The sequence below is a fragment of the Myodes glareolus genome, chromosome 9, assembly GCF_982192425.1.
Source record: "Myodes glareolus chromosome 9, mMyoGla1.1, whole genome shotgun sequence".
NCBI classification, from domain to species: domain Eukaryota; kingdom Metazoa; phylum Chordata; class Mammalia; order Rodentia; family Cricetidae; genus Myodes; species Myodes glareolus.
In genome coordinates this window covers 50,540-71,209 of record NC_142034.1, presented here as the reverse complement: position 1 = coordinate 71,209, position 20,670 = coordinate 50,540, and the positions used below count along the sequence as shown (strand labels likewise).

At 37.1% G+C, this 20,670-nt stretch overlaps 1 protein-coding gene across 1 annotated transcript in view; it reads left to right on the top strand.

Moving 5' to 3' along the window:
• Positions 1-20,291, top strand: part of LOC148120727 (uncharacterized) — a 31,636-nt gene extending 11,345 nt beyond the window's left edge. Inside the window, exons 2-5 of the mRNA XM_087909626.1 lie at positions 10,959-11,070; positions 11,729-11,855; positions 12,045-12,105; positions 13,333-20,291. Of these exons, the coding sequence (XP_087765752.1) occupies positions 11,011-11,070; positions 11,729-11,855; positions 12,045-12,105; positions 13,333-14,575 (1,491 nt within the window). The 5' untranslated portion in view covers positions 10,959-11,010 and the 3' untranslated portion in view covers positions 14,576-20,291. The remainder of the gene's footprint in view (positions 1-10,958; positions 11,071-11,728; positions 11,856-12,044; positions 12,106-13,332) is intronic.
• The last annotated feature ends 379 nt before the right edge of the window (positions 20,292-20,670 follow it).

Sequence of the window (20,670 nt, the reverse complement as noted above, 5' to 3'; positions counted from 1 at the left end):
TTTCTCTAGAAAATGATCAATCTTCATACTTTTTCAGAAAATTTACTATATTATGAGGTCCCTGAGCATTTTTTGGCTTAGGAAGTTTCTGGGGAGAGACAGTGTTAGTTTTCTGTTCTTGATCTTACAGGCTTACGTTTCCTCATTTCTTGCACTGTCTGTGTTTTCCAGTTCTTTATGTTTGATATGGTTAATATATTGATTTTGTGTTTCAAAAATTTTCTTATATATTATCGTCTCTACCTTAATTAGCTTCAACTGTCAACATGATGTAGGTTAGAGTCATCTGAGAGAACATCAATCTAGGCTTTGGCCAGGTCAAAATTGCTACTTACTATGTTTGTGTTGATTGATGATTGATGTGATAAGACTCTCCTCTTCCAGCGATTGTTTCAATACCCTAAGCAAGTGGGACTGAGAGGGATAAGAAAGCTAGCTGAATGTGAGAGAGTGACTAAACAAGAGAAAAAGCCAGTATACATTTTTTCTCTGTGTCCTTGCCTTCTGTTCCTAACTGGAGTTTGTATCCTAAGCTTCCACAATTGTGGGCTGTGATCTCGAAATATCAGTCAGACAAACCTGTTTATTACCTCATATGCTTTTATTTAGAGCATTTAATCGCAGCAAAAAATGAACAAAATAATTCAAAATGTGGTACACCAAAAGTGATTTTGTTGCTGGGTAGAATGTGGGAACGTTGTCTTTTGGAGGAATGTGGAAGATATTAGGACTTTAGATGGCAAAAGCCATAGAAAACTGTACACAGAGCTTATTTAACTATTCTTGTAGTACTAGGAACACGGGAGTGTTGAAAGAAATGCACATAGTGGAGCTTGAGTTCATAGAATTTCAATAGGAAATAGACTCCATAAAAATTATCTTTTGGTCATTTGCATAATATTTTTGTTCCCATATCACTCCAATTTGTTCCATTCCATGAGAAATTGAGTAATGCAAAATTAAAAAGTAATTGGGTGATTTCTTAGAGAAAGTATTGATTCTGTTGGGTGTTTATTACTGCTGATTTATTTAGGTCTACAGCGGGAGAAAAAAGTGGTGTAGAAAATATGAAAAGTCAGTTTTGTGGAGAAAAACAACACTAGGAAGATTCAAATGGCAGTCCTGTGATGAAAAAGAAGGAGAAAATTTCAAGAAGCTTAGAACCATTAAATAGAAGGCCTTTCTTATTATTTGAAGCCTAGGAAGGTAACTTAGGGTAAGATTCCATCTGAGTCTTGAATTTCTCAAAGGAATAAGTAACTTGATTCCTAATCCGAGGAAGCAACTTCATGCAGAAGCTGCTGGAACTCTGATCCAAGCATGGTAGCATCCATAGCAACTTAGAAGCCAATTTTTTTATAGAACCCATGTTGTATTTTTTCTGGAAAAAAGACAGAAGCAAAAAAATATAGGTCATAGATTCTTCCTCTTTAGTTTCAGTTTAGCATTGTTGCATCCATCTATGTTTGGCAGTCAGAAACCCAGTGAGGAGACTGTGAGACTTCATTGCATGGAGCTGTGAAGATGAAGACAGAGTTGTATTTTTAGATGATCGGATGTTGAGATATCCAAGCTTTGAGATATCTGCCATGGAAAACTATATACAGAAAGTACAGGTAGCAAATATATATATAAGAATTTGTTGTTTTTTGTTGTTTGCCCTACTGAGTTTTAGTGTTACTGTGAACCAATCTTCCCTTACTGTGTCCGCATTTCTCTCTCTTTTCAAAAATTATTCTTTTTGTAAACAGAGACTGTTTATTCATTTCCTGGGCACACAGACCCAAATAATTACATGGAGACTATATTAATTACAGCACTGTTTGACCTATTAGCTCAGGCTTCTTTTTATTATTTTTTGTTGATGTTTATTGAGCTCTACATTTTTCTCTGCTCCCCTCCCTGCCTCTCCCCTACCCCACTCAACCCTCCCCCAAGATCCCCATGCTCCCAATGTACTCAGGAGATCTTGTCTTTTTTTTTAATTCTGTGATATTTTATTAATTTATTAATTAATTTATTTATTTTGGTTTTTCAAGACAGGGTTTTTCTGTAGCTTTGGAGCCTGTCCTGGAGGAGATCTTGTCTTTTTATACTTTCTACTTCCCATGTAGATTAGATATTTGTAAGTCTCTCTTAGTGTCCATCTTGTTGTATAACTTTTCTGAGATTGTAGTTTGTAGGCTGACTTTCTTTGCTTTATGTTTAAAAATTACCTATGAGTGAGCACGTATGATAATTGTCATTCTGTGTCTGGGTTACCTTACTCAAAATAATGTTTTCTAGTTCCATCCATTTTCCTGCAAAATTCAAGATGTCTGTATTTTTTCCTACTGTGTAGTTCTCCATTGTGTAAATGTATCACATTTTTTAAAATCCATTCTTAAATTGAGGGGCATTTAGGTTGTTTCCAGGTTCTGGCTATGACAAACAAAGCTGCCATGAACATAGTTGAGCATATATTCTTGTGGCACGATTGAGCAAGAATCCTTTGGATATATACCTAAAAGTGGAATTATTGGGTCTTGAGGAAGATTGTTACCTAATTTTCTGAGAAATCATCACACTGACATCCAAAGGGGTTGTACCAGCTTGCATTCATATCAGCAATGCAGAAGTGTTCCCTTTTCCCCACAACCTCTCCAGCATAAGTTGTCATCAGTGTTTTTGATCTTGGCCATTCTTACAGGTATAAGATGGAATCTCAGGGTTGTTTTGATTTGCATTTCTCTGATGACTAAGGATGTTGAACATTTCCTTAAGTGTCTTTCAGCCATTTTAGATTCCACTGTTGAGAGTTCCCCTAAGTGTCTTTCAGCCATTTTAGATTCCTCTGTTGAGAGTTCTCTGTTTAGGTCTCTACTCCATTTTTTTTTTATTGGATTATGTGATCTTTTGGTGTCCAATTTTTGAGATCTTTCCATATTTTGGAGATCAGATCTCTGTCTGATATGGGGTTATTGAAGAACTTTTCCCATTCTGTGGGCTGTCACTTTGTCTTGTTGACCATGTCTTTTGATTTGCGGAAGCTTTTCAGTTTCAGGAGGTCCCATTTATTAATTATTTCTCTCATTGTCTGTGCTGCTGGGGTTATACTGAGGAAGTGGTTCCCTGTGCCAATGCAATCAAGTGTACTTCCCACTTTCTCTTCTACAAGGTTCAGTGTGACTGGCTTTATGTTGAGGTGTTTGATCCATTTGGACTTCTTATTAACTAGCTGTAGTAAGGAGGAGTGGGCTTGTTGTCCCGGCTGTGCAGCTAGTTTACCCCCTGAAATAATTACACAGAAACTGTGTTCATTTAAACACTGCCTGGCCCATTAGTCCTAGCCTCTTATTGGCTAACTCTCACATTTTGATTCAACCCATTTCTAGTAATCTGTATAAAACCATGAGGTCGTGGCTTACCAGGAAGGATTCAGCATGTCTGACCTGGAGTCTTCATGGTGGTTCTATTTCTCTGCCTTCCTTCCCCCAGAATTCAGTTTTGTCCTATCAGTACTGCCCTATCAAAAGGCCAAGGCAGTTTCTTTATTCAACCAATGAAAGCAACATAAAATATAGAAGGACCTTCTACACCAGCTACCTCTTTCCTCTTAACCCACCCATGTCTATTAATCTCTGTATGGCCATGAGGCTGTAGCCTACTGATGAGGTTCTGGGGTGTCTTTCTGTTTTGGCAGCTTCATGGCATCTCTTAGACTCTGCCTACTCTCTCTCTATATCTCTTCCAGCCTGGTTATATTCTGCCTTGACATTGGCCAAAGCAGCTTTATTCATTAACCAATAAAAGCAACACTTATACAGAAGGACATCATGTATGATTTTTCTTATAATATATCCCAACTACAGTTTCCCCTCCTCCATTCCTCTCAGTCATTTCCACTACTCTCTTCTCCACCAGAAGATCCACCCAATTTTCATTTCCCTTCAGAATAGAGCTGATATCCCAGCGATATCAATAAAGCCATACATAACAAATTAATATGATAGGCACATAGCAAAGACTGGATGAGTCAACCCAGTAGAAGGAAAAGGGTTCCAAGAGCAGGCAAAAGAATCAGAGACATCCCCCACTCCCACTGTTAGGAATTGCACAAAAGCACCAAGCTACTCAATGATATCATATAAGCAGAGGACCAGGTGCAAACTCCTACAGGCTCCATGATTGCTATTTCAGTCTCTGTGAGCTCCTATGAGCCCTACTTAGTTGATTCTGTGGCCTGCATTCTCCTGTGTCATTTTAGTTAGGAAAGATTTTGACTATGATTTTTTTTTTGAAAATTTTTCCTTTGCCTTTGGGGTGAGATTCTTCTCCTCCTTTTCCTATTATTTTTAGGATTGGTCTTTTCTTAGTGTTTCAGATTTTCTGGATGTTATGTTTCAGGAAATTTTAGGTTTAACATTTTCTTTGATCAATATATCTATTTCTTTGATCATGCTTTTAAAGTCTGAAATTCTCTGTTCAATGTCTTGTATTCTTTTGGTGAAGCATGCCTCTGTAGGTCTTATTTGATTACTGAGATTTTCATTTTCATAATTTCTTCAGTTCATGTTTTTTAATTGCTCCTATTTCTATTTTAAGGTCTTGAACAAATTCATTCATTTCTGTCCACTGTTTCTTCATTTACTTTTTGGCTTTCTTTAAGGGATTTATTAATTTTCTCAAATACTTCATTTGTCCTTTCTCTGTTTTCTTTAAGGGATTCATTTAGTTCCTCTAAGGACTTTTGTTATCTTTATAAAGTTGGTCTTGATTTATTTGTACTTCAACTGTGTTGAAATATTCATGGCTTGTAATAGTAGGATAGCTGGAATCTGGTAGTGACTTAATCCTCTGGCTGTTGTTGATTGTGCTTTTATGTTGGTGTCCAGGTATTTGGGTTTGACATATTTGTGGGTCTAGGTACCATTTTCTCAGTTTGTCTTTGTTGCATGGGTGTTTTGTTCCTTGGTTTCTATTTGCTCTCTAGTTTTCTGCTTTATGTGGCCTATGGTTGAACAGGGGCTCTCATCCCAAGTAGGACTGGAAATCTTACAGATGGTGTGGCCTTTGCTCCAGCAGGAAGTGTCTGGCCATGTTTGGGAAAGGGTAGGGAACTTGGGAATAGTGTTGAGAGTGACCATGAGAATGAGAAAGGTCAGTTGGAATGTGGCCTACATAGATGTCTTACAGATAGTGCAACGGTCTCCACTCAAATTGAGGGCTACAACACAGAGAAGAGGAGGGAAGTGGGATTGGGGATAGTGTTGCAGGATTATTAAAAGAATGGAGGAGGTATACAGACAAGAAACCTATATGAATTTCTGGTGATTGGCATAGGTTCTGGTCCAGCAGAGAGTCTTTACCTCATTTTTCCTACCTGTTTTTTTTGGCTGATGTGGCCTGCACTTGAACAGAGGCTGTGCATCTGACATAAGGATGGGTACATGGTTTTGGGGATAGCAGCTGTAGGGTAGCTGGAGGATTGTGTCTGTGGGAATGTAGGGAGTGTGGAAATTTCAAGGGTTTGTTGTCTGCTTATCTGTTCTCACTAGTGTGACATACACATGTGTCTGCCTAAGTTGGGAGCTGTAACACAGTGATAACCCTATTTTTATGAATGGGCATATGTCCTGTCCCATTATATGTTGTAAATATTTATTTATTTTTTGATTTTACAACATGTGACATTCAAGAGATTGTCTTAAGTGTCAGAAGACACTTTGGACATTTGCGATGTTTGAGTTGCTACAGATTATAAGGATCATTGAACTTAGACTAAATGCATTTATATTTATATTTATTCTTCTCTCATTCTATATATCCTGATTGAATTCTCCCCTTCCTTTACTCATTCCAGTCCCTCTCCCATTGTCCCAGCTCCACTGCCCCCTTTTTCCTCAAAAAAAGAGCAGACCTCCCAGGGATATAAACCAAATAAATCATATCAAAGTGCAATAAGACTAGCCCCAAACTCATATTTTAAGGCTAGGCAACATAATGCAACAGAAGGAAGTGTCCTAGGAACAGACAAAAAAGTCAAGAGATACCATCACTCCTACAATTAGGAGTTTCACAAACCCCCAAACTAAACAACCATAGCATGTATGCATAGGACCTGATAGAGCCATGAATACTCTGTGATTAATATCAAAACTACTTTTAGATTTATCTTACACCCGTTAGAATTGTTAAGATCTGCAATACAAGTGACAGCTAATGCTGGTAAGGACATGTAGCAAGGGGATCTATTGATGTTGTAAGTGCAAACTTGTACAGCCAATGTGGAAATTAGTATTCAGTCCTCAGGAAATTGTGAGTCACTCTACCTCACTGACCCACCTATACCACTCTTAGACATTTACCCAAAATATCCTACCACATGGACATTTGCTTAACTGTGTTCATAGTGGCTTTGTTCATAAAAGCCGTAGACTGCTGTATCTGGGAGAGATTGTGTTCATTGATGATTGATGTGGGAAGGCTCCTCCACTGAGGGTGGCAATATCCCTAAGAAAGTGGGCTTGGGCTACAAAAGGGAGCTATCTTACCATGGATGAGACAGTGACTAGGCAAGAGAGAAAACTAGGAAACAATCTTTGTCCATGGATTTTTGCCTTTTAGGTTGATTTTCTATCCTAAACTCTGAAAATGATGAAGTCAAATTACCCCACTCATTGTCTGAGCTGCTTTTGGTTAGAGGATTTAATCAGAGCAACATAAATGCAAGTTAGAACAAAAAATGAAAAACCAAAAGTAGCGTTGTTGCTGGGCAGAATCTGGAATGATGTCTCTTGAAAGAGTATAGAAGATATCTAGACTTTAGGTGGCAAAAAATTATAGAAAGTAGTACACAGACCTAAATTGGCTGCTCTTGTAGGACCAGGAAGATGGAAATGTTAAGAAGAATGCCAGGAAGTAGAGATTGAGATCTTAGGATTTCAGTTGGAAATGATAGACTCCATAACAGATTAAGTTAGAGGTCATTTCTGTGATAGTTTTGGCTTTAAAATCTTTCTTTTTCTGCCTATGACCTGGAAATTTAGTAAAGCACAATTAGAGAATAATGGGCTAATTCCTCAAAGGAAATATTGAATCAGTTGGATGTTTATTCCTGATGATTCATTTAGGTCTACAGTAAAAAGAAAACATTTGGGGCTGAAATTAATGAAAATGAAAAGATAGTTTCAGGTGGCAGCCAATTACTGAAACAAGCAGGGATTTTCAAGAAGTTTATTACTATTATAGAGAAGACCCTTGCCATGGAATGGAAATATAGCAAGGTGGTCCAAGAATAAGACTCCATCCACATAAACCTTCAATTTATGTAAGGAGTATGCAAAGTAATTCCTAGTCCTAGGAAGCAATTTCATTCAAAACCTCAACACCTGTGGTCCAAGTATGTTAGTATCTGTCAATTAAGAAGTTAAACTTTTTATGACCACTCATCATGTGCTGGTTCTGGAAACAAGAAAGAATCACAATTTAAGGTAATGGGTTCTTAGTTTGTGGTTATAACTCAACATTGTTACTGGCATCCATGTTTGGCAGAGTCAGAAACCCAGTGAAGAGATTGTGAGAGTTTATTTCATAAAGCTGTGAGATGAAACCTATTTCTGTTGTTGTTTTTACTCTTTTGGGGGCCTGTCACCCAGCTTTCAAAAAATGACATACACTGAGGCTTATTATTTTTTATAAATTCCTGGTCTTGGGTTGTCTTGTTTCTAGCCAGCTTTTCTTAACTAATTGTCTCATCTACCATTTGCCTCTGGGCTTTTATCTTTTTCTATTCTGTATACAGTTTTTTCTTCTTACTCTATGGCTTACTGTGTAGCTGAGTGACTGGCCCATGCCTTCCACTTCTTTTCTTGGTCATCCTTCCTTTTTCCCTCCTAGATTTCTCTCCCCATTTATTCTCTCTGCCTTTCAGCACTTTTTATTCTTTCCTACCAAGCTATTGACTATTCATTAAGCCAAACAGGTATTTTAGACCAGCCCAGGACCACAGCTTCACAGAATTAAACAAATGCAACTCATATTTGCATCATTGAATCAATTGTTTCACAGCATAAATAAATATAACTCATCTTACAATAATAATATTCCCCAACAGCAAGGGTTGTATTTTGATACAGCCTAGGTTGCATTTTGATATCAGAAGATACTGAGATCCCTAAACTATAAGACATATTCTATGGAGAACTAGCTGAATATAGGGAGTAGAAGTAACCAAAGAGAGATGTATGAGAAGATGCAGGAATAGGGTCATTTAAGCCCTTTGAAACTGAAGCCCTGTGCATCTGAGACAGAGCTACAGGATTTGATGTTTGTCTTCTTATGCTTCAGTCTTGTCTTGATTCAATCTTTCCTCACTACATCTCCATTTCTCTATTTTGGAGTGTGAATGGTATTCTGTACCATTGTACGTTGGAAAGATGTACCTTGCTTTCCGATATTTACAAGATGTTACTTTCTGTGGGACAGTGGTCTTGTACCTTGTAAAGATTTGTCACTTGTATTGGTTTAATAAAATGCTGATTGACCAGTAACCAGGCAGGAAGGATAGGTGGGGTGACCAGAACAGGAGAATTCTGGGAAGAGGAAGGGCTCAGTCTCCAGTTGTCACCCAGACACAGAGGAAACAAGATGAGAATGCCTCACTGATAAAAGGTACCAAGCCATGTGGCCAACACAGACAAGAATTATGTAGTAATCTAAGATGTAAGAATTAGTTAGTAAGAAGCCTGAGCTAATAGGCCAACCTGTTTATAATTAATGTATTCCTCTGTGTGTTCCTTTAGTACTGAATGACTGTGGGACTGAGTGGAACAGAAACCTCTGTCAACAAATCACTGTCAAGTGGTTGTCTTGAGTATCAGAAGAGACTTTGAACATTTGAACAGTGTAGGACCTATTGCAGGCTATGATTATCATTGAAGTGACTAAATTAATTTTCTTCCTGGATGATCATGAGACTATAGTAGTGACCCAGGTCAAAATGTAATTGATTGAGTGAAAACCTTTCCAGATATGAAGGTTTATTTTAACATATGCCTCTTCTTGGTAACTTTCATTTGATTGCTTGTGAAACCATTAGTAGAAGGTGCCTTTGTGGATGAAATTGCTCATTGGGTATGTGATATGATATAGTAAGGAGGGATGCTTGTTTGTTCCCAGCTGCTCAGCCCTGAAATAATCACACAAACTCTGTATTAATTAAAATCAATGCTTGTCTCATAGCTCTATCTTCTTATTGGCTAACTCTTACATTTTAATTTAACCCATTTCTATTAATTTGCATATCGCATACCCAGTGGCTTACTGGGTAAAGTTCCCAGCAACTAACTCTGGTGGAGGTACATAACTTCTCTCTGACTCCTTCTTCTTCCTCCCAGCATTAAGTTTAGTTTTGCCTGCCTACCTAAGTTCTGCCATATAGCTCTGCTATAGGCCCAAAGCAGTTCATTTATTAAACAATGATAATTATAGCATACAGAGGAGAATCCCACATCACCTTCCCTTTTCTATTTAAATGAAAAGGAAGCTTGTAATTTTTAACATAGTAAAGTTATAAATAACAAAACAGGTATCATTCAAGAATTACATATTTATATCTACTTTATCTTTTATTATAACTAAAGAAAACTATAAGTATAAATATTTCAACTCCATTAAAGACCCAGAAAGATATAATATTACCTAAGTAAACAGGAAGTATATTGTAAGCAACTTCCAAAACTCTAGAAATGACAGAGACATCTAATTGCCCAGGCAGTTACCCAAAGTTCTTCTTTGTTGTTGGGGCATCCAATGCTCAGCCCACAGGATCATAGTATCCAGCAGAATTTCTATGAAGCAGGACATTTGAAGACCTGTTCTGCCTTGCAATGGAAAAGTCCATTAGTTGCTGTCTTCTGTGTCTGCAGAATGTCTGTCAGACTCCTTCATGAATCAGGAACCCCGAAGAATCATCTCACCTTTAGGCAAGTTCAGCAGTCATTTCTCTGTGGGTCCTGCAGTTCCAGTTCATCGAGCAGTTTCTTGCCCAAATGGCTAACAAACTCCATAAGGAGCCTCTTTGATGCCCATCATCTTTTCGGAGTAGATTGATGCCACCAGTAGCAGATGTGTTTCATTGTCATAAAATGTCTTAAGCTCTTAAAACATTTTAAATGCCATATTCTGAAAGACTCTGAAAGAGTTGAAGAATCCTTATCTATCTGAAATGCATCTTTGTACATCTAGAAAATCTAACTAATATGACTACAAACTTGACCATTACTATTATAGATGACTCTCTATTTACCTATATTTTTAATTATACATTACATTTTTAAATGAGCTGCACAAATACAATACCTTAATCAAGAGCAAATACATATAATAAAATTGACCTTAAATTTGTATCAATAAACCAAGATCCATACCAATGCAAATCTTTATAGCATATCCCCCTTTAAATTTAAACAAACATTTATGAACAGTATTTGGGAATGTGGGTATAGTTCTCTCCAAACTGCTTCCTGTTTTTTATTTGGTGAAGTAATTTTTGGGGGGCGTTCACAGTGACCTTTTTGGTGGCCTTGATTCATCAAACTACATTAGTCTGCAAGGATTCCACAGGTTCTCATCCTCTGTGGAAACAAAAGACGAACCTCTTTTCCAAAGCAACAAATCCTTAGACCCAAATTCTGAAGACATGTTACCTTTAAAGTATATATGTTGGTTACTTAGTTCCTTTACAGTCAAAAAATTCAAAGAAAACACAATAATATACATAATCCAGACACTCTGTATATAGTCCATCTTTACATGACTTATTTAATTTTATTACTTTTTTAATATTTATTTTATTATCTTTACTTCTTTACTTTATGAATGTCTGTATGCTCTCTCTTTAAAGACTTTGTTTAATTTTTTATAAACCATTTACTTCTTTTTATAACTCTCTATATTATTTTTTTTCTCTCTTCCAGGCTTCTGTACATTTTTTAAACACACTGTGTCTCATTTAGAGGTCTTTTATGTATGAATCTGTCCTATTGTGTATCTGTAATTCTGTACTGTTCAGGAGCACTTCTTAAAATGGTAAGCACTTCTTATGAACTTAAGCTGTGCCATTGGTAGAGCAAATATTACCTACATGCTTATTCCACACAGTCCAACACGGCAGAGGCATATTTGCTGCCTCTGAGAGCAATGCCCATTACCCCATTTTTAGGCATACATGGAGTCTAAGTTGCCACTAGCTATCTACTAACAGACCCCATAGGCAGTCATTCGGAAAGAGTCAGAGTTCATGCTGGTAGCATGGCCCAAAAAACTGGCATTTCAAAATGGTGCAGCTTTTCTTCTGCTACCTCTAAATCAGGAAAACCTCTCTTAAAGGAGCCTAAGCATGTCACCAGTAAGGAAAGCTCAGTTGGGGAAATAAATGTGGCTGAACTTCATTTTTTAGTGTCTAGAATTCCTTTCCAAACTCTCTAAGATTTTAAGTGGATTTTAGTTGTCCACGTGGGCACCAGTTTGTTGTGGGAAGCCTGCTTATTAGATCCCAGCTGCTCAGCCTGAAAATAATTAGACAGAAACTATTAATTAAAGTGACTTGGTGATTAAATTATGGTGTCTATGTTATGGAATAAGTATGGGGAGCACCAGATTTATATGACTATACTGTCAGAGAAGTATATATTTACAGTGTTGTCAAATCATACTTTCTGTTGTGCACATGTATGGGATATTTTAGAATGCAGTGACCTATGATGATGTGCATGTTGACTTCACTTGGGAAGAATGGACTTTGCTGGATCCTTCCCAGAAGAGTCTCTACAAAGATGTGATGGTGGAGACCTACAGAAACCTCACTACTATAGGTAAGGCAGAATTATCTTTCATGTTTCAAATAAGGGGACAATTGTTCATTGGTTAATGATGCTCTTTTGTAATATGATTGAGAAAGAAGAAGGGGTAAATAAATCAGGCATGCTTGTAAGGTTTCAAATGGTAACTAAATTTTTACAATTTTTAATATATAACATACACTTTTTGGCACTATATTTTAGGATACAATTGGGGAGAACATAATATTGAAGAACATTGTCAAAGTTCTAGAAGACATGAAAGGTAATTTTCACTTATAAGCTGACACAAATGTACCTCTGAAGAATTTATAATGTATCCTATATGTTTGAAACCAAAGCAAGAGTGTAAATAATAAAGTGCATTGATGATTTTTTAATTCTCACAAAATCGTATACCTTAATTTCAGATGGGAGAATTGTATTTGCACGTCATTATTTTAAGAAAGAAGTCAAGGAAACAATGTCTTAACCTATATTGCCCTTGGAATCATAATACAATGAAAGCTACTCTGCAAAATTGTCAATTCATTTATTTCATATTATTCATATTATAAAAGATATACATGTTGAAAAGGTGATAAGTATATCTGTAAAACTCTCTATTACACTAGTAGTCCATAGGAGAAGTAGTTTAACCCATATATTTGTGACTGTGTTAAGTTATTGAGGGGGCAGTTAGAGTCAGAAATCAAGGAGCAGCTGTTGTGGAGAAGCCTTAATCCAGATACCACAAGTCTATGAGGACAGAGAGTCAAACTGTGTGAACTTGAAATGTGGAAACCTTATATTTGTTATTCTTCATTTACTAAGTATATCATATGTTACTTTGGATACAAACCACATGAGCATAGAGATGTTAAAAGATATAACATACCTCTCTCTCAGAACAAATAGAATATATGTAGCAATCCCCATGTTTAGTATCCTTGTTGAAGTTGATGTGCAAGTATACAAATAATTGGTTTCCTAGTGTCATTGCTAAGATATCAACAAGCTTACATTTCAGAAAAGCACCATGATTACTAAAACTGTATAACTATTTCTGTTTGTCCTAGTTCACTTAGCAAATGTAGTATCACTCAGAGTATCAGAAACTTTATAAATGCAATAAGAGTGGTAAAGCTCTGAGTTTTTTCAGTTCTATTCAAATACATGAAATTGTCACACAGGAAAAAAGATTTGGTAAATGTAAACCATGTATTAAAGACTGTTTTCAGTTATCTTCAAAGATGAAAAGCAAGCCTTAATGAAGGGAAAAAACAAGATTGTAGACATGGTGACTAAACCTTAACATATAATTCTTCTTTAAAATAGGACTAAATTGGAAAGTTAATTTATACAGATAAAAATATTCAACAATGTATTAAATGTAGTTATGCTTTCACATGTACCATTATCATTGTAGGCATGAAAAAAGTCAAACTAGAGAGAAAACTTCTGTATATACTCAATGTGTTAAAGCCTTTGCATGTGACTGTCATCTTCACAGGTATGAAAAGACATATATTAGATTGAAACCCTATGAAGGAAATGAGTGTGGTAAAGCCCTTTCACATCATAGTCATCTTCAAAAGCATAAAAGAACATTCACTGGAGACAAACCCTATGAATGTAACCAGTGTGGTAAAGCCTTCACACAGCACACTCATCTTCAAAGTCATGAAAGAAGCCATTATGGAGAGAAGCCCTATGGAAGTAATCAGAGTGGTAAAGCCTTCACACAACACAGTCATCTTCAAAGTCATGAAAGAAGCCATACTGGAAAGAAACCCTATAAATGTAATCAGTGTGGTAAAGCCTTTGTATATCTCGGTACTCTCCAAACACATGAAAAAATCCATACTGGAGAGAAATCTTATAGATGTAATCATTGTGGTAAAGCCTTTGTACATCCCAGTAATCTTCAAAGTCATGAAAGAACGCATACTGGAGAGAAACCCTATAAATGTACTCTGTGTGGTAAAGCCTTTGCACATCCCAGTAATCTTCAAAGTCATGAAAGAACGCATACTGGAGAGAAACCCTATAAATGTACTCTGTGTGGTAAAGCTTTTGTATATCACCGTAGTCTCCATACGCATGAAAAAACCCATACTGGAGAGAAACCCTATGAATGTAATCAGTGTGGTAAAGCCTTTTTACGTCACATTAGTCTCCAAACACATGAAAGAACCCATACTGGAGAGAAACCTTATAAATGTAATCAGTGTGTTAAAGCCTTTGCATGTCACAGTAGTCTCCAAAGACATAAAAGAACCCATACTGGAAAGAAACCCTATGAATGTAATCAGTGTGGTAAAGCCTTTTCAAAGCTCAGTTATCTCCGAATACATAAAGGAACCCATACTGGAGAGAAACCCTATGAATGTAATCAGTGTGGTAAAGCCTTTCTATGGCCCAATAGTCTCCATACACATGAAAAACACCATAGTGGAGAAAAACGCTATAAATGTAATCAGTGTGGTAAAGCCTTTGTATATCACAGTAGTCTCCAAAAACATGATAAAACCCATACTGGAGAGAAACCCTATAAATGTAATCAGTGTGGTAAAGCCTTTTCAATGCCCAGTTATCTCCGAATACATGGAAGAACCCATACTGGAGAGAAACCCTATGAATGCAATCAGTGTGGTAAAGCATTTGTATGTCGCAAGAGTCTCCAAACACATGAAAGCAAACATATTGGAGAGAAACCCTATGAATATAATCAGCATGGTAAAGCCTTTGCATAGCACAGTCATCTTCAAAGTCAAGAAAGAAGCCATACTAGAGAGAAAACCCTATGAATGTAATCAGTGTGGTAAAGCATTTGCATGTATGAATAATCTAAATCATGAGAAAAAATCATACTGCAGAAAAACCCTATTAATGTATTCAATGTGATAAAGTTTTGTACTTTATATACGAGAGAAATTTTCATGTGCAACAATCTGTTAAAGTCTTTGTATATTACAATAGACATTGACTACCTAGAAAAGATACTGAAGACTTCTTATTATAAAGTATTTAGTAAGATCTTTAGCCAAAGCATTTATAATCAGCTACACAATGATTTGAGTTTCCCTTCTGTATGCTGTGAATGTATTTTGTTACCCTTGTTTAATAATAAAGTTTATGACAGGGCAGAATAGAGCCAAATAGGAATTCTAAGCAGAGATAGAGGAGAAAAGAAAGTGGAGTCTGCCTCCATGTATCTGCTGAATGAGACAGATGCCCTGGAATCTTACTGGTAAATCACAAGTCTTTTGGTAAAATTCAAGATAATAGAAATGTGTTAATTTAAGATGTCAGAGTTAGTTAATAAGAACCCTGAGCTAATAGGCCAAGCAGTGTTAATTAATATAGTTTCTGTGTGATTATTTTTGGTCTGGGCAGCCAGGAATGAACAAGAATTCTTTGCCTAAAATACAAGACTATTTCTTCTCTAGAAATGAATTTGACAATGTTAACAACATTTTCAAGCATTATGAAATCCTTTTTATACTGTTTGTACTTAGAAACTCTTGTTAAAATGAATTTGTGAATTTATGAAGACCTATGTGTAGGGTAAATGGGCCAGCCAAAGAAACACATCCTGACCCTGAAACCAGAGCCAGTAAAATATATAATTTTGACTCTGAAGCTGGAGTCAAAGATACGTATCCTGACTCTAAAACTAAGACCAAGAAACACAGTTTGTTCTTGAATCTGGAGTCAATAAAGGAAACACCTGATCCTGAAACCAGACTCAAAAGTTTATAAGGGGCCAGTGAAAAAACACACTTTGTCCCTGAAATAAGAGCCAAAGAAACACACTCTACTTTTGACCAACTGAGCATAAAACCAGCTAATCCCTAAGCTTGAGCTCTACCAACATCTGAGCATGAAATCCGGCTAATCTCTGCATTGTTCAAAATCAGGGATTGACATTTAACTGTAGAATGAAGGAGTGGGCTGCATTCCTGCCCGGACCCTGGCTAGCTTACCCCCAAAATAATTACATGAAAACTGTATTTTTTAAAACATTGTTTGGCCCATTAGTTTTAGCCTCTTATTGGCTAATTTTCACATCTTGTTTTAACCCATATTTAGTAATCTATGTAGCACCACAAGGTGGTGGCTTACTAGAAGGATTCTAACCCATGTCTATCTTGGGCAGGAGAAGCATGGCGACTGCCTCACTTTCCTTCTTTTTAACATTCTGTTCTGTCTGCTCCGCCTACCTATGTTTTGACCTATTAGACCAAGGCAGTTTATTTATTAACCAATAAAAGTAACACTTTGACAGATAATCTTCCTCCATCATTTAACCAATTCCCACCATGAGAATCTTCTCCCTGGGAAAACTCTGCCACTAAGAAGTACTATATAAGTTCTGTACATGTTCAGTTGCCTTCTGCCTATTTCTTCCCTGGCAGAGGCAGTCCCTCTCCTGGATTCTTCCCTTCTAAATGAATTTCTTGAATGAGTTTTGGGTGAAGACCTTTCACTGGAGTGATCAGAAACTTTGTAGTGGATTGGAACAGAGAAGCTTTGGTCACCTCTCCTGGCAGATTCCCTTAAAGGAGCAGAGCAGAAGTAATGACTCTTCACTCTTCACCTGAGACTGCAACATTTCTGCAACAGTTTCCCATTAATTCCAGTGAAGCAGAGAACTAACAATTTGGGTTGAAGCTGAGAAAAAAAATTGACATCTCTGTTAGGAAACTCCCTAGTGGGTGGAACAGAGGAGCAGTGGACACCTCTTGCTAGGAAACTCCCTTAGGAAAGTGGAGCAGAACAGGAATGACCGTCTCTGCTTTGAAGCTGTCTTAGCAGAATGAAGCAAGGCCCAGCTGTGTTGAGAGGAGCAGTATTGCTACATTCTTTAGGGAGAACATCTCCCACTGGAACACAGCCTCAGGTATAGCCGGACTTCCCAAAAGTCAGTATATATCAGGGACCATCTTTGACAGGTATACTACTTACCAGGGTAGGAGCATGGTGATTAGAAATTAAGTAAAGAGATTGAAGAAATAAGTGAAAATAATAAAAAAAGTCATAGGATAGTACTGGGAGGGAGTTCCAGTGAATACTGTAAATCTGCCTACAATTCATTTTTCATATACTTTTATACCCCAATACAACAAGGGGAAGAAGACAAAAGACTGCTTTAACATAATGCAAAAGACAACTAGAACAGTTACTTGCTTCAATCCTTTGAGCCATCAAGTCCTTAATTATTGAGAAAAACATTCTGTTATTCAGGCAGTGAACCCACCCTAGACCAAGTATCCTAACGGCAGTTATTCCCTAGGTCAAACCTCTTAATTCCAAAGGAGGAGCAGAAGTATGTTTGAATTCTTTCATCTTTTCTCAAGGAGCAGGGTTTAACCTCTGTGGGCTTTCTTAAAGTCCAAAACACAAAACAACCACACCTTAGGTCAGGGTGTATAGCCACACCTGTTAACAATTTTGAGCAACCTTAAACTTTGACCTTCAGATAAGGCAGAAATAGGGTAATGGCTTTGGGCCTCCACAAGGATACCTTTTCCCTTCATAGTTGTAGGTGTCCAGTACACTTTCCCTTCAGAACTGTAGGTATGGCCTGACTTCTAACAGTCATGGCCCCTTTTTCTTCAGAGCCCTAGGTATCAGGCTACCTTCCCTTCACAGCTTCAGTTATAGCCAGACTTCTCAGCAGTCAGGATTTCTTTCTCATAGCTGTAGGTATCCAGTATACTTTCCCTTCACAGCTGTAGGTATGTCCTGACATGACAGTGGGGGTACCTTTCTCCTCAGAGCTATAACTATTCAGGATGCCTTTTCTCCACAGTTTCAGGCATAGCCTGACTTAATAACAGTCAGGGTACCTTTCCTATCAGCTGTAGAAATCCAGAATTGTAGTTGGAGACTGCTCAGGCAGTTTCTGTAGCCATCTAGACTCAAATAGTCACACAGAAAGTATTAATTACAACACTGTGGCCTGTTAGCTCAAGATTCTTTTAACTAATTCTTATATCTTAAATTAACTCTTTTCTATTAATCTCACCACAAGGCTGTGGCTTATCAGTAAGGTTCTGTTCTGGCATCTTTCTGCTTCAACAACTACATTGCATCTCTTTTACTCTATCTACTCTATATATCTCTTCCAGCCTGATTATATTCTGCCCTGCTGTAGGCCAAAGCAACTTCTATATTAACCAATGGCAATAAAACATGTTCACACCACACAGAGGGGAATCCCACATCACAGGATACCTTCCCTTCACAACTATATGTATAACCTGACTTCTAACAATCAGTGATTTAGGGAGGTCGCTTGTTTGGTTCCCGGCCACCAGCTAGCTTAGATCTGAGATAACCACACAAATACTGTATTAATTAAATCACTGGTTGGCCCCTTAGCTCTGGCTTCTTATTGGCTAACTCTTACATATTAATTTAACCCATTTCTATTAATCTGTGTGTAGCCACGTGGCTGTGACTTACTGGGTAAAAATCCCAACCCCTGTCTCTGGTGGCTCCATGGCATCTCTCTTACTCTGTCATTCTTCCACCCAGCATTCAGTTCAGTTTTCCCTGCCTACTTAAGTTCTGCCCTATTAACAGGCCAAGACAGGTTTTTATTCATTAATGGTAATCACAGCACACAGGGGGGACTCCCACATCAAATTAGGGTTTCTTTGTCCACACAGCTGTAGATATCCAGACTACCTTCCTTTCTTAGTTGTAGGTATAGCCTGACAGGATAACTTTCCCTCCAGAGCTGTAACACTTGCACTATGAATGTAAACAATATTGTAACCCTTTTAGATTTTATATTTCTCTTCAATTAAATGGAATCACTGATTTAGGTGTGAAACTTTATTGATTTATATTCGTTCTTTTTCTGTTGCTGTGAAATAATGTCTATGTCAACTTATAAAAATTAATTTGGCCTTTGGTTCCAGAGGGATACAGGATCACCATGAAAGTGACATGGCAGCTGGGAAGTGGTGGTGCATACTTTTAATCCCACACTCAGGAGGCAGAGGCAGGTGGGTCTCTGTGAGTTTGAGGCCAGCCTGGTCTACAAGAGCTAGTTCTAGGACGGACTTCAAAGCTACAGAGAAACACATTCTCAAAAAAGAAAGAAAGAGTCATGGCTACAAGTGTCTAACATGACAGCTAAAACAGGAAGCTAAGAACTCAAGTCTTTAACCTACAACTGGAAGCAGAGAGTGTAAACTAGGAAAGCCTGCTCCCAGTGGCTTATTTCCTCCAGCAGGACAGCATTTCCTAAGTCTTTCCAAATGATTCCATTAACATAGAAGTCTTGATTTCTCAGACTTCAAAAGCTACCTGATTGCTTCATGATGAAGAAAAGTTCTATAAGTCATTAGGTGCTTTAACCTAATTTATTTAAGTTAATAATAAATAATATTATTTATTATAGGAATGAATTCTTACAAGAGAAAAACTTTCATGAGTGAAAACGTTTAAAGAGTTGTTTTAATTGTGATTATGTGATATCAGTGTGTTTTTGTGTGGGTATTTGAATGTGCATGCTGGTTTCTGATAATATTAGACCCAAGGATTTTATAGCAGAAATTACAGGAGGTTGTCAAAAATCAGACATTGGTCCTGGGAGTGAACATTTCTTTACTGCCCAGCCATGTTTATTGTGCTCTAAATATTTTAAAGCCTACTTGTATCAATTGAAAGTCAGGAAATAGGGATAAACTCACACAGAAGAAAGGTCTATTTCTGAAATTGATTTTGTAAAGACTTTAGACATCACAGTTGTCTTCAGCTTCAAGAAAAAAAAGTAGTGTATCATTTATTTTTCATCATAGCCTTGAAGGAAGTAAATTATTTACCATGCTCACTGAAGACTGATGGTAGAGATCACTGCATTATGGTTTCTATTTTGAAACATTTGAGGTAGATACTAAAGTGTGCTACATGTGTGACAGATCCATTTAGTGAAGTTTATTTTGTGGTCCTTATAGTTCTTCTGTAACTTTTGTTAATCTATTGTGTTTTTTCTTATTGATAGGTATTTTTCTACTATAATGTGTAGAATGGTATCCCCATCATCTAAGTGGTCCATTGTTTATTTAAATATCAGGCAGTGTGTGATCATACTTTTCAAGTAAGAGTGTCTGAAATGGTGGTGGGTTGTTGCTCCTGGTTTTGTTTTTCTTATTTCCACAAATTCTCAAATTTCCTTGAGATTTTCTTGTTTCTTATTCAGTTTTGCTTAGATGTTAGTAATGATTCAGGGATAAATTTGAACTCATGATCCTCATGTGTCTATCTCCAGAGTGCAAGTCTAAATGTAGATGATATACACCCAGCATTGACTGTTTTGTCAATACAATTTACCAATGTCAATATTAAAATGCTTATAGAAGAGAATATAAGAAACATTAATGATCTCGTGTGTATTCAAAAACAGTATTTTTGTTTATCTGGTAGAGACGTAATAAAGTAGGAGAATCGACATTCAACTGTGTATCTCGTACTGTAGCTTGATGTTTTATGCGTATATGTATATAAATATATGTACATATATACTGATGTTCCATGCTTCCCCCATCTCCATTAGTTAATCATTTGGCATTTTATCTTGAAGAATAGCCTTCTCAGGAAATTATCCAGAGATGTCAGGTAATGTAATGGCACTACTATTTATTTTGTGACAAAGATTTATGGTGTGTGTGCAATGTGATTATGGGTTTGTAGGACCGATGCAGATATGTGGAGACCAGAAGACAACTTTGCAGTTTCTACTTTTGATTCTCTTAATATGATGATCAAGGTTAGTTTTCCATCCTTGCACACCACAGACCTTTCCCATGGAGCTATTTCACTGGTCCTCAAA